The sequence below is a fragment of the Cariama cristata genome, unplaced genomic scaffold (genome assembly GCF_000690535.1).
Source record: "Cariama cristata isolate BGI_N322 unplaced genomic scaffold, ASM69053v1 scaffold23559, whole genome shotgun sequence".
Lineage (NCBI taxonomy): Eukaryota > Metazoa > Chordata > Aves > Cariamiformes > Cariamidae > Cariama > Cariama cristata.
The window spans coordinates 4,429-31,029 of NW_009636717.1; the positions used below are offsets into that span (position 1 = coordinate 4,429).

General features: G+C 40.1%; 2 protein-coding genes across 2 annotated transcripts in view; one reads left to right on the forward strand and one right to left on the reverse strand.

The window, feature by feature from the left end:
* Positions 1 to 5,055, forward strand: part of LOC104167701 (aldose reductase-like) — a gene marked incomplete at its 5' end in the record, with an annotated part of 8,940 nt that extends 3,885 nt beyond the window's left edge. Inside the window, 6 exons of the mRNA XM_009708024.1 lie at positions 323 to 445; positions 2,137 to 2,243; positions 2,445 to 2,526; positions 3,607 to 3,690; positions 4,584 to 4,666; positions 5,013 to 5,055. Coding sequence (XP_009706326.1) covers positions 323 to 445; positions 2,137 to 2,243; positions 2,445 to 2,526; positions 3,607 to 3,690; positions 4,584 to 4,666; positions 5,013 to 5,055 — 522 coding nt within the window. The remainder of the gene's footprint in view (positions 1 to 322; positions 446 to 2,136; positions 2,244 to 2,444; positions 2,527 to 3,606; positions 3,691 to 4,583; positions 4,667 to 5,012) is intronic.
* A 3,681-nt stretch (positions 5,056 to 8,736) lies between these two features.
* CALD1 (caldesmon 1) overlaps positions 8,737 to 26,601 on the reverse strand; it is a gene marked incomplete at its 5' end in the record, with an annotated part of 31,197 nt that continues 13,332 nt past the window's right edge. Inside the window, 9 exons of the mRNA XM_009708025.1 lie at positions 8,737 to 8,803; positions 10,566 to 10,599; positions 10,920 to 11,003; positions 13,587 to 13,682; positions 14,656 to 14,793; positions 17,055 to 17,133; positions 17,226 to 17,269; positions 24,443 to 24,583; positions 26,175 to 26,430. Of these exons, the coding sequence (XP_009706327.1) occupies positions 8,772 to 8,803; positions 10,566 to 10,599; positions 10,920 to 11,003; positions 13,587 to 13,682; positions 14,656 to 14,793; positions 17,055 to 17,133; positions 17,226 to 17,269; positions 24,443 to 24,583; positions 26,175 to 26,430 (904 nt within the window). The remainder of the gene's footprint in view (positions 8,804 to 10,565; positions 10,600 to 10,919; positions 11,004 to 13,586; positions 13,683 to 14,655; positions 14,794 to 17,054; positions 17,134 to 17,225; positions 17,270 to 24,442; positions 24,584 to 26,174; positions 26,431 to 26,601) is intronic.

The window sequence follows — 26,601 nt, forward strand, 5'->3', positions numbered from 1 at the left end:
TATTGTGAATCACTTGTCTTTCTTGGGTTTTATTCCTCTTTCTCTCATTGTTATCTCCCTTTTCATGACAATTATTATTAATATTATTATTGTATTTCAATTATTAAACTGTTCTTATCTCAACCCATGGGTTTTACCTTTTTTCCGATTCTCCTTCCTATCATACTGGGAGGAGGGGGGTGGAGGAGCGAGCAGCTGCGTGATACTTAGTTGCCGGTTAGGTTAAACCACAAGAGTTTGTCACTAGTTTTAGGGAAATAAAATAGTGTAGTCGACAGTAATATCACCTCATAAACACACATTGGTTGTCATTACTCATTAGGCCATGGAAGAGCTGGTGGACTGTGGTCTGGTAAAAGCCATTGGCATCTCCAACTTTAACCATGAGCAGATCGAAAGAATCTTGAACAAGCCGGGACTGAAATACAAGCCAGTAAATAACCAGGTAAGATTTTTATTTCCATTGATGTCAACTGACCTTGAAATATTGCTAAATATAGTCATGCTAAACTTCAGCTCTAAAATTGACTTCTTCTATGACCTTTAAATAGTTTTTGGTGCCTTCAAGTCAGTGCTGCCTGTGATATGCAAGGCTTTGGTACGGTGTCAGTCTTGATGGTTTTTAGCTGACAGGGATCTCAACAGATGAATTTTTTGTAGACTTATGTGTATATAATGCAGTGGAGATTTGAGAGCAATATCATACAAAACAGTATGGATTATTCATGTTACAGTAATATCAAAGAGATGAGATTACATTTTTAGACACTGGAAAACACTGAAAATATCCATTACCTTGTACAGGACTTTGCGACTTTCTGCTACACATGCTCTTTATCACTCCCAAGTACAACTTGGATGTCACAGCCCAAGTTGCCACGGCCCGTTTCTGCTAGCCCTGGGATAACCAGCAAAATCCCCACTGCGAGCTGCTGCACAGGCATGGGCACACACAGGAATACTCTAACTCATTCACTAGACTTATTTATTTTTCAACATAAAATAAACCATTTCCCTGATCTTGATTATAAAAAGGAGGGTTGAAGTATACAAATGTATAACAAATTCTCACCACATACCTCATGAATGAAATCACAGGACAGCAGGGGCATCGGGACCTTCTGACTTTCTTCCATATGTGACTTCTTTGCACTTGGCTGAGGGTGGTGAATGCCCATCTCTGCTGGCTTGGGAACATCCAGGGAAATCCCCACGCCAGGTCCTGTGCAGGCACGGTGCTGCTTGTGCTGCAGTGCCTGCCTTGGGGCTAGTGTGTGCACTGGCCAGGCTCAGCACAAGGGGGACATAGGACTTAGATTTTATTGAGGGTTATAAAGTTGTGGTGGGGATGGACCCAACTACCTTCACATTAAAAGCTGCACCAACTTCAACAGTTTAAGGAACTTCAGGCTTTGACTCCAGCTTGTTTCTCCACGGGTCTGCATGTGCCACATACTGTTGTTACAGTAGTTGCCTAATCTAGCTCACGTCTAAATAAGCTACTGTACATGGATTTCATGTCACTATGCTTGGTAGCAAAGCTATAGCATTTAGAAACAGCCACGTATGTGCATGGTGCCACATTATGCACTGTAGACGTAGCCCTGCGGTCATACCATGGCTTGTGGCAAGTTGAGCAGCATCCCTGGGTAGGCTCCTGTTGTTTCCAGTTAAAGGACGTCTTGCCTGAATGGCTGGTAGCAACATGATCTGACCTGACCTAGGGGAGCTCATCTCCCCAGGCTTCTTCAGGAATCAGGGAGACTCCCTGGGGAGAGGTGAGGTTGGGTGACTCAGAGCAGAAACTTAAACCTCAGGTATTCTGAGCTGCCTCTCTGAAGATGCAATCCTGCTCTGCAGTAGTCCAGGAAGACTGATTTCCCTGATTCCTGATGCAGATAGCACTTTCACTCTTCTCATCTATTTCTTACTCTCTTTGTGTAATATGTAGCATGAGGATGCCCTATTCTCTGTGTTAGGCTTCTAGATATTGCTGTGACATGAATAACAGTTTTATAAAATAGATTTTAATCATGATATTGAGAGTCTTTTGTTCATATTTTCTGTGACCCAAGAGGAATTAAAATGTGATGCTGTGGAGCCCAGTGCAACCTGCCTCTATTTCTGTGCTTGCAGATAGAATGTCATCCATACCTCACCCAGGAAAAGTTGATCAAATACTGTCAGTCCAAAGGGATTGCTGTGACTGCGTACAGCCCCCTTGGCTCTCCTAACCGCCCATGGTAAGAAAGCATTACGGCCTTTCTGTGCACAAAACGATGCATTTCCAACTTGAATCTTTGAGGCAAATGATGTAAATAATGCAGATATAATGAGAATAGTGCTCTTGCTTTGTTGCAGATTATTTCACACAAAATGTCAGGCTTTCTGCAAGGAAGATAATATCTTTCTACCATCTATATCCTGGCTTTTGTTTTTAATAGGGCCAAGCCAGGGGAACCTGTGGTGCTGGATGATCCCAGGATTAAAGAGATTGCAGTTAGACATCATAAAACCCCTGCCCAGGTAAGTGGGGTTGTCAGGGCAAACTATTCTTCCTCCTCAAACATTGTTACAGGCTGATGGCCAGTCTTAGCAGATGCTGCCTTCTCTAGAGATACAGTATAATGGGCCTGAACTGCACTTTACTCTTCATGTTGCCCCAGTTCTTACCAGCATTCATATGAATTATCAGATATTTTCTAAGAGGTCTTGAGTGCTGAGATTTTGGCGGGGGGTGATGATCAGCAGTGGTACGTGCTTACCTCAGGTGTTTCCCTTCCTTGGGAGATTTCCTCTGATCCCAGAGACAAGTGCTTGCTCCCACAGAACTCTTTCCTCTGAGGTTTACATACAAATTATCAAGCCAATATGTTATTCCTTTCTCTAGCTAAGTTATTCTTCAGAGAAGTCCTGTAATTTACAGACTTGTTTGATTGCTCCCTCTTTGCTCATGTTCACAAAGAATCATTGAAAGCTGCTTGATTATTGAAGATGAATTTTTTTCTCTATTCATTGCTAGTAACATGAGTTCTTGTTCAGGGTGCTCAGAAACTGCACTTGAAACCAACCCACATGTTCACAAGCAATCAACCACAGTCGCATTTTAAGGCAGGCAGAGCATGACAAAAAATCGTATGCAACTGTCCTCTTCTGAAGCGGGGGGGAATCTTTTAAAATCTATAAATACGTTTTTCCTTTTAAGGACTTCAAAAAGCTTAACCTATTTGAGGTACTTACCTGTGAGCCCAAAATTATCTGCAGTATCATTATGCTCATTTGGTCTGAGCACCCATATAACACAAGCCAGAAGCATCATCATTCCCCCCTCACCCCCAAAAGAAAACAAAACAAATCCTGGAGAAGACAGGGTGTAGAAATAACATAGGCCAGGAACAATTACAGTTTGTCAGTAGACTGCAAGCAAGTGCTGGCACACCAAACCCCCTGTGTGCAAACTGGTAGAGTGTTCCAAAGAGTGAACACGGTTGTAGAAAAAAAACCTGGTTTATGCATTAAAAAAAAAAAAAAAAGAGAGAACACAAAATGCATTTGAACAGATTTCTTGGTACCCCTGTGTTCATGCTCCTCTTTTCCCTTTCTTAGATTCTGATCCGGTTTCTTATCCAGAGAGATGTAATTGTCATTCCCAAGTCTGACAAACTACAGCGTGTTGAGGAAAACATCAAGGTGAAGTTTCCATTGGGACTACTGCTACCTTTTTACACAGGATAGGCACCCACACCTGTATCTATTCCATGTTTCCAAGCAGCACCTAAGAGACATTGGAAGGAGAGCACAGAGATGTAAAGATTGGGGCTTCATCTAACCCTCTGCACTCTTTCTCTGAGGAAAAGCGTTTTGTTCTTGCCAGGAGAGAGACATGGGTTACACCAGGGTGGTCCGAGCTCTGCTGCCCTGGAAAGGGAATCCCAGTTTTGGACTGTCCCTCTGGGAAATGCTTAGTGAGCCCCTCTTTAGGGTGTAAAGGAACAAATTACAAACACAAGACCCGTTATGGTTTATGTCTCACTTTGAGGCTGTGGATTCAGCTGGATATTTGCTCATAAGGCCTGGCATCTTAGATGATATCTCTGTGTTACTTTCAATTCATGCTGCTACATTTTGGACTTAACTTTTCCTATGAACCACCAGGAAGAATTCTTAGATGACTGATGAACTGTAAGACAACTATTTGCAGTTGGTACGTAGTAGTCCTCTGTGGTAGCAGAAATATTTACTGCTAGTTCCAGTTTTTGTGACACACTGAGTAATCCATCCTTACCACTTTAAGTTTTCTGTCTGTACCTTACAACAGAAACTGCAGTTGTGTTTGCATTCAACCACTCAGAATTGTAAGACATCACTATGAACAGCGCCTCATAGAAAAAAGGACTCCCTTGATTACTTCAAGGGTAAATTGGTGTTATTTGGCTGAGAAATGAGAGGATTTCTTAACTATGCTTAGTGTGGATGCAGTATGTTCCTACCTCAGATCGTAAACACATGAAGCACACTTAGTAGCTAACTACTCATGAAGCTAAGTAAAAAGGCTGTGTTTTTGTGTTTGTTTTCCCTGCTAGGTGTTTGACTTTGAACTGTCTAAAAAGGAGATGGACATCATCCTCAGCTTTAACAGGAACTGGAGGGCAGTTCCAGTGCTCCAGTATGTTCCTTATTATCTACTAGGCCTATCTCTATCTGTATTTTCATCCCCCATATCTTGAAAACATACATGACCAAAACCAGGGAGATCTCCTCTCTTAAACCCTGGCCCACAGGTAACATGACATGTCCTGGAACTGATGTCAGGAGGGAGATTCATTCATGGTATTCCCTTCAGCGTCTTGGTGTTGCATGTCCTTGTTCACAAGCCTGTGTCCAAATTAATGACAGCAGCAAAACTTGAGTACATTGGCAACGGGGGAGGGAGAACTGCAGTAGAGAAATGCTGCTGAAGATACTTTCTACAATACTTTTTACAATAAATAACCAATTCTTTCTCTTCTCAGAGCTGTCAATCACAAGGACTACCCATTCAAAGCAGAATATTAATGCCAGTGGTTTCTGCGAGACCTCCATGTAACTCCTTCCAGAGTAGAAGATGTACTCTGTAGCTTGGTCTTGATTTCTTCTTCTGTACTTGACAATCATTACAAACAGTTACACGTCCTCCTTTTTTAGCAGGAGACCACTAGCTGGTATAAGAATGCATCGATAGGGATGAGTCTTTTGTAAAGATGGTTAGCAGAAATCTGGTTTTGTTTTTGATTAATAGTAAAAAGACAATGTCTCTTGATTTCCTTGTCTTCCTTAAAGACATGTTTAACAAAATCTCTTGTTACTTACGTGGTTCTTTATATGTTATTTCCACTGCAGTCGGTCCTACTGTCTCATGAGTTGCTGTCAAGGAACGCTCTCTTTAATTACTTTGCTTTTTACATAGTTGTGATTTTTATAGTGTGAATCTCTAATGCGTTAAAATTTTATATGAATAAAGTTTGAGTAACAACAAAACTTAATCAGTGTAGTGCTTAAATTGTTTCATACACAATTAGTTATAAAAACATGCCTGAAGTCTGGTTTTTTAAAAATTTTAATACAGATAGAAATGGGCTTCTGTAATTCCTGTACAAGAATAATACATAGAGACTACTTTGTGGCTTATGCATCAAACAGGATCGTGCTCTAGCTAGAACCTAAAGAACAAAGTTGTACCTATTACCTCACATAGCCCTCTGAACACCTAGAAATTGAACTCATGTGGTTAGTGGTGAAAAGCTGAAGATAGCATCATACGCAGTGATAACATGCATCAAAATCCACCCAGCCAAACTTAAGGGCTACCTACAAAGACAACTGACTTGCTCTAGCAGTCTCAAACACAAAATTAGATTTTTGCAACTCTGCTGGCAGCATTCAGAATGATATAACTAGACAAGGGTTGGCTTTATCTAAGGAAAACAGAGGAAAAACTTTTTTTTTTTTTACAAACACCAAAGCAAAGCTCAAGGTAGACTCACAACTGCTTTAAAGTATTTTCAGGTTGATATTGCTAGGCCAAAGCAAAGGCAGGCTTGAAAAAGGCTGTTTTGTGGCATTCTGCACCCTGACAAGAGAAAGTCTAGCTAGGATGCCAAGGGAGCTGCAGGAGAGCATGATCAGAAACTAAGCTGACAATGTGATATTGTCTGAAAAATCATCATCTCATAATGGTATCAAAACACCAAAAAAACTTGCAGCACTGCTGACACCAGGATCTGTCTTTGGCAAATTCTGCCAGGAGGTGGTGCCAGGTGGTGGGAACAAACCAGGACCACACCACTTTACAGTATTTCCTAAAAGGAAAAGCAATTTTGCCAGCACGCTTCCATGCTCTCAGAAAATGTAATAAGCAGGAGCCAAAGAAACTTATCTACATCAACATGGAAAAGCATCACTTCAGCAAAGCTTGCAGAGAAATGTAGCACGTAGCTGGTCAATGCAAGGCAGGAGAACAGGCACACTTCCAAGCATACAAGCTCTTTTCAGGTTAAATTAGGCAGCATCCGATTATTTCTCCCCAAGTAGCTCACAAAGCTGTGCTTGCTGCAGCCTTCCTGTTGCTTCCAGTGGAGCTCACGGCAGCCTGGAGGGCCTCTTCCAGATGACCATGACCTGGTTAGAGCAGGGCATTATGTGCTGTGCTGCTGTTAGAGCAAAAATTAAGGAGATCGGAGAACAGCAGATCCAGGAGCTCCCCAGGCTTGGTCCCCGTGATCATCCAAGCCTGGAAGCACATCCCACTACAGCAGACAGAAGAAACATGACAGCTCTCTCGCAGAAAACATTTTTCAAAGCAGGAAAGCAGACGGCTGTACTGCTAGGTCAGAATCTACTTTGCTGAGTATGCTGACTTCTCGGTGATGCACAGCTCCCATCTTGTACTGACAGGCATGACAATTAAGATATATTTTTCCCCCTTAAGAACACGTAGGTCAAAGCCACTGATTTTACAACTTGTGTGTCTGCTGTAGAATAGTACATCAGGAGAGACATCCTTCGAGCTTCTTAGCAATGATACCTTATCAGCCTTAGCACACTTCCTATTCCAGTTACAACAACTGGCTCATTCCTACTCATTAACAAACAGAGGGCTGCTGATGGAAATATTCCATTTATTGTGGATGCAGTTTCAGAATACATTATTTGAACAAATAATTTTTATTGCAGCTAGCAGATGTATTTGAAAGATTCAGAGGAGTGTTCACCAAACCCCCAAACAAAAAAACATGACAACTCCCAGACAATGTCAGGCACAGTTTCACCCCCTACAGATAACTACGTGCATCTCTATATGTAAACAAGATGTTTCAGCCAAGCAGGGGAGATCATCTTTGGGTTGAAATATAAAATTATTCTTCTTTAGGAAGAAGTCTGATGCTGGAAGAGATGGAAGTGGTGAAAAGGGAGATCCTGGTAGTTCTGATGCACAGCAAAGCTGTTAACAACATGCTCAGGGGCTACTTCAGTTGCTTAGTTTATGCCACCCATACACTGTAGGATGTAAATGCTAAACTGTATGGCATGTAAATTCAAACCAAGCTGTCGTCTTATAGCCATGTGTGTACTATATACAAATGAACACATCTGTAAATAAGATATTTGGGAGAGAGTTAAAAAGAAGCACTATAGAGGTTTACGTCATTTCAGGTGGACTTAGTGTACAGCACTGATGGATGGCAAGATTTGGTGTACAGTCATTTGAAAGAAGCTCCAACTGTGTTTAGGTTTTTTGTCTTTTTAATTATGGTAGTTTTATATAAATTAAACTACAATGTTTTATACAAGTGACCTATTTTTGACCCTCTATACCCTTACCTTTTCCTCTTTTAAAAACTATACTTTCTTTTTAATTACCCGTTAGAGGGCAACTGACATTTACAATTTTTTAATACTTATCTCACCATACCTCTAATGGTAATTATGAAATCTTACTATAGAAAAGTGTGTGATTTTGTCTTTATTTTTTTAAGCTGTGATATTGGCTAATTATGTATGTTTATTACTAAATATAATACTTTAGCACGTATTAAAGCATTCTACCATTAGTAGTGCCTTTAGGCTAAACTTTGTAAAGCTATGTGTGTATATATTCTAAATTGCATTCAATTACTAGTCACTAACAACAAAAAGAAATATCAGTACCGCTGTCAGCTAACATAATCATCCAAATTTAGGTATTAACTTAAACTAGAATGGAAAAACTGATACTTAAAGTATAAAACAAAAAAATTAAAACACGTTATTGATGCAGTATTTCTCATGACATGGGCAACTTACAGAAAATATTACATTGTCAACTAAAGATATTTCTTCCATGCCTTAGTCTAAAGTGCAGAAAGACAGACTTCTGTATTACAAAAGTAACCATTGTTTTCATAGGTTTACTGCACACCTTTCTTAAGCAACTTCACTTTACATGCATTTTGGGTTGACCTCTTATGCCAGTTGAAATCACTGTTCAGATACATAGTTATGACTATCAGTAGGAGAGTCTATATATTTCACAGCATGGGTTTCTTTAGGAATAAAGGCTCTTGTGCAAAGGCAGTACTATTATGATGAATGTCTAGACTGATTATTAAATACAGTGCTAATATACATGGTTTTAACTGGGATAATGCAAAAAGACATTTTGGTAAATAAACATAAATATAAAAAGAAAATTTAGCACTTTTTCCTTTTTTTTCCCCCCCCCAGCTGATTGGTCCAGCATCTTCAGTGGCCTTCTATGGTTCTTTCTCAAATTGTCTCAAACCTGCTGAGAAAGATAAAGATTAAAGATGGCTTGAAAGAACCCAAATGCATCTCTAAAATAGAGAAGGCATGGCTCTAGATTAACAGGCAGGACACAAGCTGGATGCTGCTGTGCTTGTGTACTGGGATTACTCAGGGGCAGTCTCCAAGAGGACAAGCAGGATTTCACCTCTCTCGCTTTCCTTGACCCGGGAAGCAGCTCAAGGAGAGTTCAGGAGCTTCCCACCCAGAAGTATGGGGGGTGCTGCATCCAGCGTTCTCCCCAGCCACATATGGGCAGCTGCCACGCTAAGGCAGGCTGCGTTGCGGTACTTGGTGCACGCACTCCAAGTCCACGTGACATAGACGCACCTAGTGCCAAAATAAAGTAATGCCTGCTTTCTAATACTAAAATTATAGCGTTAGAGAGCTTTATTTTTCACAAAGTTTTGGTGACACATAGCAAGACTGAAAGCTGGCTCCTAGGAGCCTCCTCCTGCAACCCCTCTGCTGAAGCCTTCATCTCACTCAGCCTTAGAGGAAAGGCTCGGTGGTGTCCAAACCACTCAGCAGCGTCTGCTCCTCTGGGCAACAATGCACGACTGCTAACACCTTCCATTGGAACAGAGCTCTGCTAATGCCGAGGGAGCCTGAAAACCCCTCTCCTAACAGCTCAGTTTAAAAAAAAGGAGAAGAGGAGGAAGACCATTTCATTTTGCATGACTCTAAACTGGTAAGAAAAGTTCACAGACATACCATACCTCCAGCTTCACATACGAGTGAAAAATGCACGCACATATTAACGTGTAGAAAACCAAAAGTTTTCCTACATATGATCGTTTAAATTCTAGTGAAGAGTCAAGGGATGTTGCAATGCATCTTTAAAGCTATTAAATTTAATCAGTGAACTTCCATTCTTCCCCACTAGTCCTTAAGCACATGATTCTTTAATCAGTTTTATTTGGAGTGCTTTAGATTAAAATAAAAATTGAAAAAGCTAGGAGGGTAATTTCACTGATTTCTTTCTGTACAAGTAGGTTGTGTTTCCCAGACTAGTAGTTTCAAAATGACAGTAGTAGGACTCTTTTTGCCTTGAGAAGACACCAATGCACAGCTCCAGCAACAGCAGTGCTGTTGCTGAGTGCATTTGAAGTCCAGTTCAGTCTGGGTACACAGGACCAGATGAAACTCACAACCAACCAGAGGAATTATTTTTAAAAATCAACACTGCTGAATTTTAATCGGGCTTCACCATTACCCAGTGGCAGCGTTTGAAGTCAGATGCCGGCCTTGTTCTCAGTAGTACTGAAATCTTCCATTTCTGCTCAAATAATGTTGCTGCAACAGCCTCGCTTTTTGCATTCCCCATCTCTGCTCATGAAAGGCATATCCACTGCTGCTGTAGCCTTTAAAAGAGCCTTTCTCAGATACCTTGCATTTGCTGTAATTAGTTAAATAACCATCCCATTCCTCAGACTTCACACAGTTTAATGATAATCTACAGCTACAGCAAACATACTATGCATGTCACTTGAACAAGGCTTTGCAAACATGGATGGAGTACTGCTAGTCCTCAGTCCTCCTAGAAAAATGATTTCGGTTTATTTCTCAAACATTCATGTTTTCATGATATTGCAATGGAGCTTTTGAAAGGCAAATGCAAAAAGGGAGATTTTTGCATCAACATTAACAGCTGTAGAATTTAGAATTTTAAAACACAGATATGACTGTGCAAAAATGTGGCAATGTTTCTATTTAATATCAGGTGTATTATTAGAATTACTTACCATTAGTCTCTGATTTTTTCCCCATAGCTGATACCTGTTTGAAAAAGTAATAACCCATTATTAAAGCTGAATATGGGAAAACATAGCTATTTATAACAGGAAAAAAATCAACTCCATGCGAAGGACAGATTTCCGTGCACAGCACAGCTCTGCCAAATAGCAATATAAAAGTTATATGCCGGCCATGGCTTTCTGCACCTCGTTGTACTTTCTTTTATAGATAAAAAGCTTAGTAACAAAAGATATATAGAGGCCTAATTCCAGCTGGCTGACAGTATAAAGGTGAACAGCACCTTCCCCATAGAAAATCTCCCACAGAGATATTATCCATTCAACAATGTACTGAAGCATTACCTTAGAAGAAGCAGCAGCTGGTTTTTCAACTGACTGCTTCTCCCAGAGATTACGTTTGCCGGATACGTCTCCTGGTCTCAAATCCTATATTTTTAAATAATGTCAGAGAACAGAAACCAATATTAGTTAAGGTTTATTTTCATTTGTTAGAGAAAAAGTTAGAATGTGACTTCCTCGTAAGAAAATGTGAGGAGCAACCACCAGTGTTAAATATTACATTGCTTACTAATTATAAAGCTATCCTGAACAACACTTCACATAATGACTCCACACATATACATGCTTTACAACAAAAAAACAATCCTGCTGCATCTTTTTAGCATTGCACAAACTGGCCATAAGTTAGTACGTGCATCCTAGGGACTACAGTGAAAAGTTACTGCATCATTGGGTTTTTAAGAACGACAATTCCAATTTTTGGAGAAAAATTTTTTTTTCCAGAAATAGTATTTCTATTAGGGAGGAATTCAAAAGTAGCTTGTCTCAGTTATTTTAGATCAGTATCAAAATATTTCATTAAAAATCTGTAAAAAAAACAGAGTAGGACTTCTAATACAACAGAAAAGCAGATCCTGCGCGGCATTCTTAAATACAACTTTCAGGATTTAACACTGTAGTCCTTCATATCCATTTGAATTTCCATTGCATCCTTTAAAATCCTAGTATGTACCAATCACTAGCCTGACAGAAAAAAAACAGGTGAGGTAAAGTAATTAAAAAATAACAAATATTCTCCGAAAATGAGTGTATATGGAGACTTTAAGCAAAACTCAATAAAAATGTCAAGCTGCTTCTTGGGGAAAAGTAGGGCTACAAATCAAGATGAGATATTCTATTCTAGGCTAGTAGCAATGCACCTGCTTAAGGAGAGATGGATTGGCATCTACCTCTGTGCTTGGCAAACAAAAGACTCTTAAAATAATTTTGGGCATAAAAACACTTTTTGAAAAGGAGAGTACAAGTTCTGCACCGTTTCTAGAATGTTGTTCTTGCCATCCATAGATAGGTAGTTTTCTGCACATGAGAATTTCTATCTTGGGATACAAAAATGCCCAGTGATGAATGGAAGTGTGATTTCTGCAAAAGGTATTTGCACCCAACAGAGATGCTCTAGAATTGTTCAAAATTTACAGCCAAAGAGGGTTGCTGATGGTTAAGACTCTAAGCCAATTCTGCACTTCAAAAAGCAAGTTCAGCAGTAGCAGAGGAAAGAAGAAAACAGCAAAATTGCAGCAGACCTTATTGCAAAACCACTTGCAGTGGACATTATCACAAAATCACTTCCATAATCCTGAAATCATTTGGGATCTGTGATTTAGGTTTACCGTAAAACTAATTGAGATCTTTGCTCCTGCTACATTTAATTGAATGCTGTTCCAAAACCCACAAGAATCTTGATGGTCACAAAAGCTTCGAATGATTCTTTATTTTGATGGAATGTGATGGAGGTATTATTTTCTAAATTAGAAATTCTAGGTTTCCCTTTGATTTATCCTGGTATATCACACATTACAGATGTATATCATTCTTCATAGTCAATTGTAAACAGGTTTACCTGACCAACTTAGCAAACAGACTCCCAAAGAAGAAGAATAGGAGGAGGGCAGGTTCCTTCAAGCAGAGATATTGAAAGAAGAAAGAACAATCTATTGAGAAAGACGGAAATGAAGACATAGATAGAAACAGTTGGCTGAGGGGAAAACAAGAGGTTAGGTTTACATTATTTAAAAGATGCAACTTAAAAGAAAGAGAGGAAAATCTGGAGGCAGATTCTGTGCTGGTTTTCAGCGGTTATGATTAAATACAGGGACCACAATGACTTCTTTTGTTTTCATATTCGTGTCCATAAGGACACAATGTCCATGTAGCTACCAGTAAATACTAACATTAGGGACAATGCTGCAAACTTCAAGCTCCTCTTTGGGACAAATAGGAGTGTGAATTGAGAAAGCACTTTTCAGGTTGCACCCTTTTATAAAGGGCAAGTGGACTGGCAGAAAAACACTATACAAGAATATGGGAAGAAACTAGTTCTTTAATAAAATCCCAAAGTTGAATTAACGCCACGAGTGATGCCCTGCCATTCTCCAATATGGACACCTACAGCTCCAGTTCCTCATCCCCACCTTTCCCCACCCCACAATTACCTGGTTTTGCCCCTTCCTACATCCACACTGCTGCTTCCCACACTCCCGGCTTACTACTTTGATAGCACTTTCTGCTCTGATTCTTGCTGAAGTAATGGGCATGCTAAAGGGTCTTCATTAGAAATGACATTTAAGCTCTTAAAGGATTAAAGTACTCCACTTATGTTTAAAAATATACTTGGAAGATTTTTACAGGGCAAGGACCAAAACACAGGTGTTTTATCCAAGGTCTATGGCTAGTAATTTCTAAATTAATGTCCTCCTCTACCAGAGAAGTCCTTCTCTGAGCACTGTCTTTTTAGAGTACACCTAAGCTTTAATATGAGAACTGCCCTGTTTCATCTCCCTCTTTTCTGACTACCCAGGAGTCAACAGCCAGAGGGGCTCTGTGACCTTCCAAGAGAGAACATGCAGCAAGGTTCCTCCAAAGACCATCAGCTGGTTGAAGAAGCACTGTCACCATGTCTGCCCCAGGAGAGAACTCATCTACTGAAGAGATGGTTGTTTTAAGTTTACTTACAGAAGGTTTCGGAGCTGGTGATTTGTTGCTCTCTGGGGTCTTGGTTAACCACTCATTGATACGACTGGAGACACCAACCTTCAGTCCAGCAGTTTCCTGCAAAATAACAAAATCTAATCAGAAGACTTTCAGAATACCTTTTGCTATGTTTTCCATGGTTTAGATTTAAAAACAAAGCCAAGCTTGAGTTTAATATAGAGGTACTCGCTGAGACTATGGCTAGCTAAGAGTCATCCTGTGTGCTCTGAAGATACTGTCCTATGAACTACACAGTACTACTACCCTTTACTTTCCAATAATGATAAATGTGGGCTGACAAAATCCTTTCCACTTCAGTGCTAACTGAGAATAAACATTAGACATAAACCTGCTGTTTCTGTCATAACCCCAAACACCAAAGAGGAAAAATTTTTAGCCTAAAAGAAGAGACACCAGTCTAAGTCTATATTTTTTTGAAAAATTTTAGTTTAACAAAACAAAACCACATTATAGAGGAGTTAAGTGGCCTAAAATGTAAATAATTAAAATAAATCTTTAAAAGTTAATCTAAAAATTTCATGGCTATCTGTAATGACTCACTTCATTCCATGGCTCAGTTTTTTGGCTATGATGAAAGCCCATCAACTCACATCAATTTATAGAAAGGAAATGTTGCCTTAAGGATTTACATAGAAAATATAAAGGCCTCACAAATGCTTCTAATGCATTATCTATAAAATATCATAATTATCTTGCCTATTTAATCTTCCTCTGCCCCCCAAAAGAATCTTTCTCAACACAAAGAATTTCTTTGTAGTCTGCTTGAACTACCCAGATATATTTGTCTAAGATATCTGATGTGGGTCTGGAATGTCTCATAACTTAGCTCAGTATGTCACTAAATTCTTCCGTTATACTCAATATTGCAGCCACACAATTTTGTGGGTTTCTGAGAACCTCAGGATTCTTTGTGATATTCTTCACCAGTGATGTCAAGAGGAACAGCCAGGATTACTCACAGGAACATGAATGGCAAGGTCAGGTTCATAACATAATTCTTGACAATCACTATGTAAAATTAAACACATACCTTATTTGGTGTTCCTGTCCCAGAGGGTGATGAAAAAACATTCCCTTTCTCCCACATGCTCTTGATATTACGGACACCCTCAGCTGGAACAGGAAGGTCGGAGGCTGCTGGCTTAGCTGGTCTTGCAGCCTTTGTGCCCTGCAGAAGAATTGAGGTCAGTTGGTGTTTGGCATTAAGAGCAGGAGTTGCAGGGTTGTTTGACTCTGGGGCAGTGCTGCGGAGTGCAGCAGCTGTAAGCAGTTTTAGTGATGGTCATGCAAAGATGAAAAGGAGTCCTCAGCTCAAGAGGTGCCACTGAGACTCTCCTCTTTTTGATTTGCAGTTGCATCCTTGACATGACCAGCTATGAGAACTGCACTCACTTAAGATTTTTACATTTGTTACATTTCTAAAGCTCATGGCAAACCATAACTCTGCACACAACTGCTCCAAGGCTTTCATTTGTCCTCTTTCAAGTCTTAGCACCTGCATCCCGTAAGCATGGCTCTTTCAGCAACACAGCTAAGGAAATCCTTATACGGAGGCAGAGGAAAAATGCTGCTCTGTCATTGAGCATCAGACTCTGCTCCATCTGTCCCAGACAACTTAACCTCACAACTCAGGATTCTTGAGGCAAATTTCAGCAATTACGGTATATTTGGAATGAGGTGTTTTTTAAAGACTGGGGGAATTTGGGGTTTTTTGGCAGTGTATCTTTTGCATGGTTACCAAAATCACTGGACCAAACTCCTGTTACTTTTCAAAATTCTTCTACATTTTACATAACACAGATTTGAGGAAAATAAAACCTGTACAAGCTGAGGCTTTGCCTCTGTAGTTGCAAAGCAAGTCATATTTGGCAACTTTTGGAAAAATCAGAAACTCAGCAAAGGAACAATTTCAGGTCAGCTGGGAGCTGTATATAGCTGTGAAGCTGCACTGTCTGCCCATTGCCATAGACCTATACTTTTTAATAGCTAAATGGAGCATAAAGACTCAGGACCTTAGCACAGCCCTACTGAAAATACTAGAGAATCTAATATAAGCTGGTGAGTGGGCTGGTCCAGTGTTTATGGGTTGACAAACCCTGACCTCACTATTACATAAATTTCTTATGACAGATGGATCTGTACCTCCAACCCATCCATTCTCTTTAAGAAGTTTAACATCAAACCCCAGTGCCAAATTAAAGCCCTTGGTCACTCTAGAGTGGTTATGCCTCATCTAGAAAAGGCACATAATGAAGCAAGAGGACAGAAGCTGTATGCTCCTACTTTGACAATATGGGGACCACTGGGTGCCATGCTGATATTCATCTCTAATGGAGGCATTTGAGCTACCTTCAGCTCGACATAGGTGCTGGAGGCAAGCCTGAGCCTTCAGCAGTCATGCATGCGCTTTTTTCATCAGGAACTGACACACGGTATAAAACTCTCCAGCACTGATAGCCTTTCCTAGTAGAAAGGTTAAATGGACCGCAGTCACAGAAAAAAGCCTTGTTAATTGATCTTTAATTATTAAAGTTTCCTTAAAGTGGAAGGTTAATAAAGCTTAACCAATTAATACCTTAATGGAATACCATGCTTAGACTCTATATGTGAACAACAGGAGAAAAAAAAAATCCAGTAGGAAATGAAGAAGTGCTAGACCTTAATCACAGCTTGCAAGATAATATCCTTTTTTTACACTATTGTATTGTATTCCCATGACACTTACCTGCCCAGTCAGCCTGCTATATTAACCAATAGCTTTCACATTGCCTGTACTCACTGACTCACTGACAGATTAAAAACCCAAACCAAAATTTAAAAAAAAAAGCAAACACTTATTTTTCCCTGGATCATGAAAAGAAAAAGCCCTCACTTCTGGCTTCAAGGCACATTATTAGCCACTCCTTGTCAAAATTACCTGGGGTCAAATTCTGCATTTTATTTTTATTCTGTTTTTCCTTTGTCACTACTTAACTTCCTAGTTCCCTAAAGTGTCTTTCTTCGCCAAGGAATTTCACTCTGAAGTAGCAGCCAGCAACACAAGCCCAGTTCTGTGCTCTCCTAAATAAGCTATTAGGTCAGCTTTGCTCAGGATGACTACGAGCTCTCTGCTGATAGTACTCTTATCAGCCAAGAAGACGATGAGACTGTCACTCAAGAGATGCCAACTGAGTCCTTCAAGAGCTACTCCAAGCTTATGAAGCAGAGCAAATTGTAGCATGAAAGGGAAGACACGAATCTGAGATTTTGTTTAGATATGTATCTAGATATTGGTTATAGATGTGCCTCAAGTATTTTGTTCTTGAAGTCACATTAAAGATGAGTTTGTGACCAAAAATCCCTACAATTCTTGAACAGTAAAACATAGGCTGATTAAAGTCCCAAAAAGCCACTGGTAACTAGAGCCATCGTAACCTGGAATTAACTTACCTCAATTGCACTAGTGTATTGCTCAAGTCTACTATCAATCTTTGAGACAACTGCTGTTGTGTGGGTGGGTTTCATACCACTGTAGGAAGTAGAAAAAAGAGAGAAATAAATTATTATTCCCTCCAATTAAACACTGCTGTTTTGACTGAACCTACTGTTTTATTGCTTTACCTCTTCTGAGCGGATTTGTTCAAAAATTCTGCTCGCTCCTCTATCTAGAAAAGAGATAAATGAGAGTTATAAGTTTAAACTTAATAAAAAGACAGCCTGTACAAAGCCAGCCTAAAATGTCATTTTGAATGTCAAAAGTCAATATGAAAGAGATGCATTCTAACAGAAAACACCACAGACACACACAGGTTTTATAATTAGGAGCCTATTATGCTACAGGTTCATAAAGGTGGTTATATTTTCTGCATTAATGTTTGCATCCTGTGTATTTGTTCAGTGCCTTATTTGTAACAAGAGAATAAATCACCAATACAGAAAGGAGAAAAGGGAAGAAGTTAATCTTATGGAAGGGGTTGATATTCACAAAATCTGTGTCAAATTTCCTCGTATCTCCCACATAAGAGCAAGTATGCACCTCTTGAGAGAGACAGCAAATTTAATAAAGTTTTTCTGACTTGAGACATCAGACTAGGCCAGGTTTGGAGATCAGCCACATATCCTATCTCATGCGTGTTTTTGCAGGACACTGACAATTTAATTTGATTGGTTTTTTTGGAGCTCAGACTGTACTCTGCTTATGTTCAAGCAGGGTCACTGCTGAGTCAATATCTACCAGCTGTTATTATACAAACTGGTATCTTACATTTCATCATTATTTTCTGCTCTGTGTATAGGAAAATATTGTAATGTTTCCAGGGAAAAAGAATCATGAAGGTCTCATAAGACTCATGCCAAATCTCGCGATAATTTGAAAACAAAAAGACTCCATCCCTGAATAAAGTTTTAAAACATTTCATGATAAGGGGGCATCTATTTGCATTCTGGGTCAAGAAACACCTTAATCAAACTTCCTCAAGTCTCTGCCACATTGTATTGTTTCACTTCTTGTCCCAGGCTCTACAGTTTCACTTAAGAGTGAAATATACACAAGCAGCTCCAGGGGATAAAAAAGACTATTAATCAGCCTGGCTGGATTCCTGGGAATTCCCCAGTCTCAGTATGGGTTGTTCATTTTCAAATTACTTTAACAGTGACTGCTGTGGCATTCATGCCTTTAAAATAAGGCAATGACAGCCATTCCTTTAAATGGTTCTCCACAGTGCCCTTAGCATCCAGGCTGTACCAGAATACTAAATCCCACGGCAATCCCATCAAAGGGTGTGCATGTTTTGTTTCTCAAGCCCGTACAAGCAAAAACTCAGGCAGTTCATTTCAGTGCAGAATTTGTCAAACAAGCTCACTGGAGGAACTCCAGCTAGCATCAATCCAGCTCAAAGGCACCTCTAAAGCTCTAAAATATACATACACACACACGATTTACAGAGTAAGTTACATTAACAGTTTTAGTTGCCAATATATGACCTAAATACAGTCCTGAGGGGAAAGAAGGGCTTTGCTCGGCTGTGCACCAACTGTTCCAACGCCCTGTTGTCACGCGGCGGCAGCAACACGGCAGGCAGGAGCCGAAGAGCCACCAGACCCACACGGGGCCGGAGCAGCGGCTTCGTCCTCTGCCAGCCTCAGCAGCTCACAGCTTCAGTTTCTCCCAGAGGAAATAATGTCGGCACTGCCATAAAACGAGCAAGTACATTATTTGTTTAAAAGTGACTAAACAGACCTACGATAACTTAAAACACGTCACCTCTCCTTGACTATGGTATAGTAGGAAAAGTTTCCCACAATGCTGACTTCTGGGTCATAACCAGCAATGCATCAAAATGATGCATTATAGCAACAAAAGCTGCTGGTTTCTCCCCTGCTCTGCATGAGCAGATAATTCCTCAACTGCATCAGTGAAACCCTGGCTGGCAGCAAGGACGAACAATATGGACTGTCTCAAGGAACCAGAACTCAAGGTAACCATCTAATAATTAATTTACAGCATCTTCTCATTCAGATGAACTGCGATTCTACTTGAATTCTTATAAGAGAGACAGGTCTTAAAAGATGCGTAAAAGATGCTAACAGTAGCTCTCTATAGTCTTCCTATGTTCAGAAAGGAGGGATGTTTCTACATAGCAGGAAAACTCAGCTTCAGTAGGCACTGGTGTATGAGGGGGATAGGGCTATGTATACTTGGGGTTGTAGTAAAAAGACATGGGGTCATTCCTTACCCACTGGAAACAGCGGTTCTCGGAGCACCTGCTGTGGTATCAGGAATAAGTCAGGGATTGTTCAGGAGAGTGAGGAAGCAAACCAGAAAATAAGTTAAACAGGAAAGCAGAGTTAGGAAGCAACCCTCGGAGCTTCTCGAGGAAGCAGGTGCCTTGTGTGAATGTGTAACACATTCTCTGCATATTTGTATGAGAATTTGTTCCACAGCATCTTCCTCAAAACACAGTATGCATGAAACAGAAGCATACATTGAATACACTGACAGCAAACACACCTGCATACACATGTGTATTCAACATATAGGTCAAATACATTTAGACCACACAGCAACATCTAAAGATCATTTATCCACTGCACACCACACAAACTCCATGCAAAGAATTTAAAACATTTGGCACATACGGTAAACAATATTACAAAATAGATCTGTAAGAGAAATAGGCAAAGCAAGGTGGTCAGCACAAAATGCAAGATATTTCTTCAATTTGAGACCATGAAATAAGAATCATCTTTTTGCTGCATTCATTTTAACAGAATCTTGTTAAATAGCTTGGACTATGTTTTTGCATCATGGAATACTTTCCAAAGCCTCTGACACAGAACACACATGTACTTTAGTTAAATTTTGAGCAAAGAGAAAGAACACAGGATCTCAGGCTGCATCTCTCCAATCTAACCTCTGTTGCCTGGAAGTCAAGCATTTAGTCAAAATTACTCATTTTGGTTCCCTCTATAGCCAGTGGAAAGGCAGAGGAGCTCACCTCACCCTAGGAAAGGTGGGATTGCTTGTCCACTGAAGGTGGCTCTCGCTCTCTCTATTAACTACCGAAGAAAGTGAGATAAGACAACAGGATGCTTAGATGGACACCTACCCTTCTGCTGGTAAAGTCAGATGAAACGAAACCAATGGAAATAAATCAAAACCATGTGGCGTCTCACACCTGATTAGGGCCTTACTCAACAGGGCCAGCACATACAGTTGGTAAGGAATAAATTATGCAAGATATTATACACAGATATAAGTATGCATTTATCCACATTCAATATCACATAGACATGTTTTGTTCACTGATTGTGCAAGAAATGTCTTGCCTATTAAAAATGCAGTTAAAGTATGGGTATCAGCGTGCACTGTGTTCTGTCTGCACATTCTCCAAGAACAGAAACAGAATGGAAGAGGAATGAGCTAACTCACAATTTGAGCCAATGACTTGGGAAACAAAAAACATCTAGATATTCCCGGTAAAACTTGTTTTATACAAAGGTATTAAATGATTTTTAGGATTTTTAAACTGTTTATTAGATATTATGTGACAGAAAGCATTGTAAATTGTTATATAGAAAAACTCTTCTCAAAAAATGGATCAATAAGGAAAGGGAATAAGAAATAGCATGCAGAAAACAGAAATCCCTACATTATAATTTTGCCTCATATCCAACAGGTGGAAGAACCTAGGGGCAATCCATTTTGAGTGGTAGCCCCTGCGACTAAAGTGGCTTCTCCTTATCCTCCCTTAGCATCTCAGGTGCTCTTTTGCTTCATTAAGCACAGTTAGGCTTTTTCCTACCATCAGCAGCATCTGTGCAGAGTGCACTCATTTACCCGTTTACCTGCCAGACTAGAGTGCTACCATCAGCATCAAAGATGGGGGAAAAACAAATGTCACAAATCCTGTTCTTACCACTCTATCTTCCCTCTGTCGCAAGAGCAGCTCATCTAGGAAGAACTGATTGTGTGGAGCCTAATTCTTCCCAGTCCCTGCTCCAGCTGTCAGGTATTGAGAGCAATAATGAGATAGGACAAGACAGGCCTTTAAGGAAAGAAAAAAAAAATCTCAAGCCCTGAAAAGTCCTATTTTCTGGCTTAGGTGTCAGCATTCCGTTGCAGAGCGCAGGCGGTCACATCAGCCCATGCAGACACTTTCTGCAAAGACAGGAGATATCCCAGGCTCCCAGCCTCCTGCCATTGCTTCCTCCTTTCAATGCCTAACTGCTTATGCATTTCTGTAGTGATGGAGCTCACTCCCAAGAGGAGACTTAGTATTGAAATATCCTGTTCTCTCCTGATTAACATAGAGAATAGTTATACAAGAAGTCAATAACACTCCTTCCCAAAGAAAACATGTGGAATGAACTCATCTAAAAAGGAAGATGAACAAAGATTATGCAGGAAATCTCATTCTTCTACTGCAGCACCATTTGTGTGAACTAACTAGGGAAAGCATGAGCTAGAGTAGGATGGGAGAGCAGCAGAGGTTGTTCCAGTCTTTGTCCTTGTAAAAAAACCACCAAGATAGAGGGCAGAGGTTGAATAGAGGTTTGGTACTACTGTTACTGCCCACAGGGACTCCACTAGCCCTGAGAAATCTGAGCGGCTTTTGTCCCTGAGCTAGTGATGAATTTGACCTGTATTTACTTTGCATGCTTCCTGTTCACTGTCCCCTCAGAAAGGGCCAGCCCTGGTGCTGTCACTGGGAGGACACCATGCTGCAGCAGTAGTTCTGCTGAAGTAGTATCTCAGGTTTCAGGGAAATACTGTATTTACAGTTAAAGCAACAGAAGTTGTCAATGCTGTGTAGGCTGTGATTTATTAGAGGCCAGACTAGGTAATCACAGTAGTTCTTTCTAAATATAACCATCCGTGTTCATACATATACATTTATATATGTGCATCCATGCGCCACGTAATACATGGAGATGAGTTGCACATCTTGGTGTCTCGATTCTGAGTCTGCATGTCGTGCTATTCCATGCCCTGTCTGACGGATAAATGCAGTGTCCATAAGATAGTAGTAAGCCACACTGCTTTTCAGTTTACCTCCCTTCTTTCCTTTGTTCTTGTAGTTCACTTGATAAACATTATGCCTTACTTTTCTCATATAAGTCACTCCCAGGAACTTCTTTTTCTTCCCAAAAACTTAGCACATCAGGAAGGACAAGGAAGGAGAAAAAGAAGCTTTACCAGATTGTGATCTAGGAGAAGTCGGAATGTGCACGTGTATCATACAGTATTTTAATACCAAGCCTCCCTTTTTTCATTATTAATTCCAACCGCCCACCCACAACTGTGCATTTAGGGTTCCCATATGACTCGTGACACATCTAACCAGATGATACATTCATCAAGGGAGAAAACATGGGCCAGATGCTGTACAAGTCAAAGGATAAATTGGGCAGTGCGTAACAGGCAATGAGAAAGCTGTGTACCAACGAGGTTAGACCAGCCTGAGAAGCCTGTCCAAACAAAAGGTAACAAAATATAGTGTCTTCTAAAAACCAGAGTTTGACATCAAATTTGACATCAGGTTATTAAAATGAGATTATTCTCTCCTCAGCTATTGACCACAGAAGGCCAAGAAACAGTTTAGGGTGTGAAGTTCAACAGCATTACATATCTACTCTGGCCACACACAGACATCAGACTAGAATATGTACAGTATCACTGATTTCTCAGACATAGAAACAGCAAAAGAGAAAAAAATGTGTACATATATAGTTGTATATATGAGTTTTTGTAACAAACAACTTCCAGCTAACAAGTCATAGAAACTAGCAATAATTATAATCATAAAAAAATTGACCTTGAATACTGAACATTTGGAAAAATCCAGCTTTCCTTTAAAAATACACTTAGTAGAATAGTGCAGCATCAGTCCAAAAGTTCTCTGAAAGCTATTAACCTCCTGCCAAATCCAGTGGTTTTTCCCCACTCTCCCCCAAATTATGATCTATATCTTTCTATTATGTGTTTTCAAGTATAATTTCCTCTCTTCTGAGTCATCTGTGAACTAAAGCTCCAAATGTATGTCATAAAAGGCATCTCAATAAACAGAAAGAAGAAAAGGAAGTCCCCTCAGGAGGGCTGGGAAAAAGCTGTACATCTATAGTGTCTGTTACATCGACATGGTCTTTTGCAACCAAAATGGCAAGACTAGGTTCATCTAATAGGAGCAAGTGGTGAAGGTTGGCAATCTTCACTTACAGCTGTATGTATTCTGTCCTTGCATTTCACCTTCAGATGTGTCTGAGAAGTCAAAGGCAAGTCCAGTCAATAGCATGTGGACACTGTATTTGCTAGAACTGGACCCAAAACAGTATAGGGCTGAAGCTCCAGATTGGTTCAAAGCGTACATTTCTGCTAATTTTAACTAAATGCAGTTTGTCAGTCAACAAATACAGTTCTTAATGCTATAGAGATCCACTTCATGGTTCAATGAGCTCCTCCCTGACAATCTTCTGCCTAGTTCTTTTCTCCCTTAGTGCCCACTAAGGGGCCTTTTTTGACAAACCTTTTGGATTCTTAAATGACTAATGACACAAAATGAGAAAAGAAAAAAACAATTAATAGATCTGCATTTTTGAGCTTGAGCTGAGAAATCAACTGGACAGAATATGAAAGCAAAGTTCCCAATAATTTCAGTGGGGCCAGGATTCCTCTTCCATGCTGAAAGGCCATTTAATTGATTTATCTGACTTTCAATATAATATAGGCCACAGAAGACCACTTAGAAATTCTTACAGCAAGGGAAGGGTTTTGTTTTCCTGTTATGTAAGAAAAAGAAATCCAGCCCAGTACTTCTAGATGTTATTTTTAAAGGGATTAGACATAAGCTAGAACTCCCATATGGGACAGTTTCAACTAATGACGATTAGGCTGAATATGCTTAAAGACAAAGCAATCTGGCAAGGAAGAAAGTAATTGTGGATATGGAAGGAGACGGAGAGACCATTTGTGATCTTTATCTACTCCAGTTCACAAAGGACTCCTATAATAAATTAACATTGAAAATCAACACAGTAATATAGCTCTAAGTTTCCAAAATAATTTTCCCTTGAAGATGAAGATACTTTTTGGACATTTTTCATCAACAAGAACAGGTAACTCCCAGTCTAGACTCTGTTTTTAGAAAGGATCTCCAATTTTCAATCATTCCAATGAATGAAATCTTTCAACTAAAGGTTTTGGGCTCAGGTCTATTTCAGAGCATTGTCCCACGTCTGATTTCAAGTATTTCCACACTGCTTTGGTGTTTTGGCTGTTGGTTTGGACTGCAACCCCCATTATCTTTTATGTACTATATAGTTGTTAGTGGGGAGGTTACCTTCAGAGATGAACCTTTAGGACTGAAACATTTAAATGGCTTCTTATCTTCAGATACACCATCTTCTGGCATCTTTTGACGTTTCTCAGCAGCTTCAGCTCTTCTCCTTTCAATTTCTTCCTTCATCCTCCTCTTTTCCTCCTTCAAAAGCATGAATGGTCACTTACTCTTTCAGAAACTATATCACCAGTACAAGGCTTTGCAGTCTTGCAAACATTTACCAGATTTTCTAGTAGACTTTTATGCCAGTCAGAAAAGTCCAGTGACCTATCTGAAATCGAGCAAAATATTGCTGCTAATCCATTACAGTGTTAAGGAAGCAGGGAAGACAGATAGTCTGTGCTGCTTTAGTGTCTCCTCACAGAGAGAAAAAAGCACATTTATAAAAATACACAAATTCAGTTTCTCTGTATCCTCATGTATCATCTTTCTACTGCTCTTCTGTCTATCTACTCTGGCATTTGTTATGCCAAGGTTAATACTTCACAAGGGAAAATCAATAGGTGCCCAAAAAAGCAACAATTAAATGCTTACAGTTTTCCCTCCAAAGAGATATCATGAGTTTTACTTCATAAGCTACAAGTCAAACCAGAAGCCCTCAAAGCACAACCATTGTGAGTGCTCATCAGCAGGGTCTGACCAGCAAGGTATCGTGCAATCTCAGTATCTATTGAGTTCTACTGTACAGAGCTTAGTATATTAAAGCAACTGGCATTCAGTTGCCAAACACTTATTATTCATCTACCATTTGTTTTCCAAAGAACTAAGATTCCTAAATAATGCACCAGAGATTTGGAAATCCTATTTCTAGAGTCCCTTGGCAGAGGAAGTACAAGCAAACACATGTGCTTGGGTACTCAATATTTAAATAGACAAGAATATCTTCCTAATGAGATCTAACCCATCGTAACTATATATAACATTGGCATTCCAGCTCATCTGCAGCAGACGAATTTTGACATGTGCTTTGTAATTCAATTTGTACAATGTCAAACAGACACCCCAAAGAAATTAAGAACTCTGTGGCTATAACGCGGCCCCTAACATTCTGCACCCCAAAGAAGATAAGAAATTTGCAACTATCTCAGATGAAATCCTGACTTGTGAAGACGTATATGAGAGACTTTCCTTTCCCGGTGCTAGAACTGTAACGTTTCTTTCTACCCTAGATGACTGCATGTTTTATCTCGGGTCCTCACTAGAGCATCTATGTGATGTGGTCACTTGATATAAAATATGGCATACTTGCAGTTAAATTTAAAGGTTAGAAAACAGGGTGATTTTAGTGCTGGATAGTATGTTTGAAATCAAAGTCTGTTGTGACAGACCATCTCCTGACAGATGCTAAGAAACAGCGATGCCCAGAAGAGCACATAACCCAGAAGGCCCAGATAAAGGGTGCAATTTGAAGTAAAGTCACAGCAGCAATTCCCCACACAGCAACATCAGATCCAAGAAGGAGAAGCACACTTTGGCCTTTATGCTTGTGATTTGGTTTTGCCTTCCTTATTACATGCTCCTTCCTCACCTATGAGCCAGTCTCCCATGGCCTCATTCTGCCCTTTTGTTAAATACAGACCCATCAACCTCCAGCCCCACCAACTTCTTTGCCTGAAAGTGTCTGTGCAGACACCACTGTAAAGAGTTATCAACTAATGTAAGGTCAGTGGAGGTAAAGTAGTAACAACAAGGGAATAAAACCAGAATCCAATACTTTATATTTTACACTTGCCTCCTCCCTGGTTTTTCTCTCAGCCTCCTCCTGCTTCTTCTTCTGCTCCTCTTCCTCCAGGATTTTCCGGCGCTCCTCCCGCCTTTTCCTCAGCTCGTCCAGCTCTGCCGCTGCCTCCTGCTGCTTCTCTTTTAGCTTCTCAAACTCCTCGTTCTCACCTCGGCGACGGCGTTGATCTTCTAGCCGCTTTCCAGCCTCAACCTGAGACCCCAGCTTTGCTTCCTCAGCATTTGCGGTCCCTTTCAAATTGAAGCGGCTGGGAAAGAAATGAAAGGGAAGGTGATGCACCACAGGTTTTCCCTTCCTGGCCAGAACCGCCTGCTGCCATGCGCTCAACAGCAACATGAGAGCCCAGCATTCAAAGATACTGCTTTATAAGACCTTTTGCTCCTTCCAAATTATGACAAGCCTAAAAGATCTTAGGCAT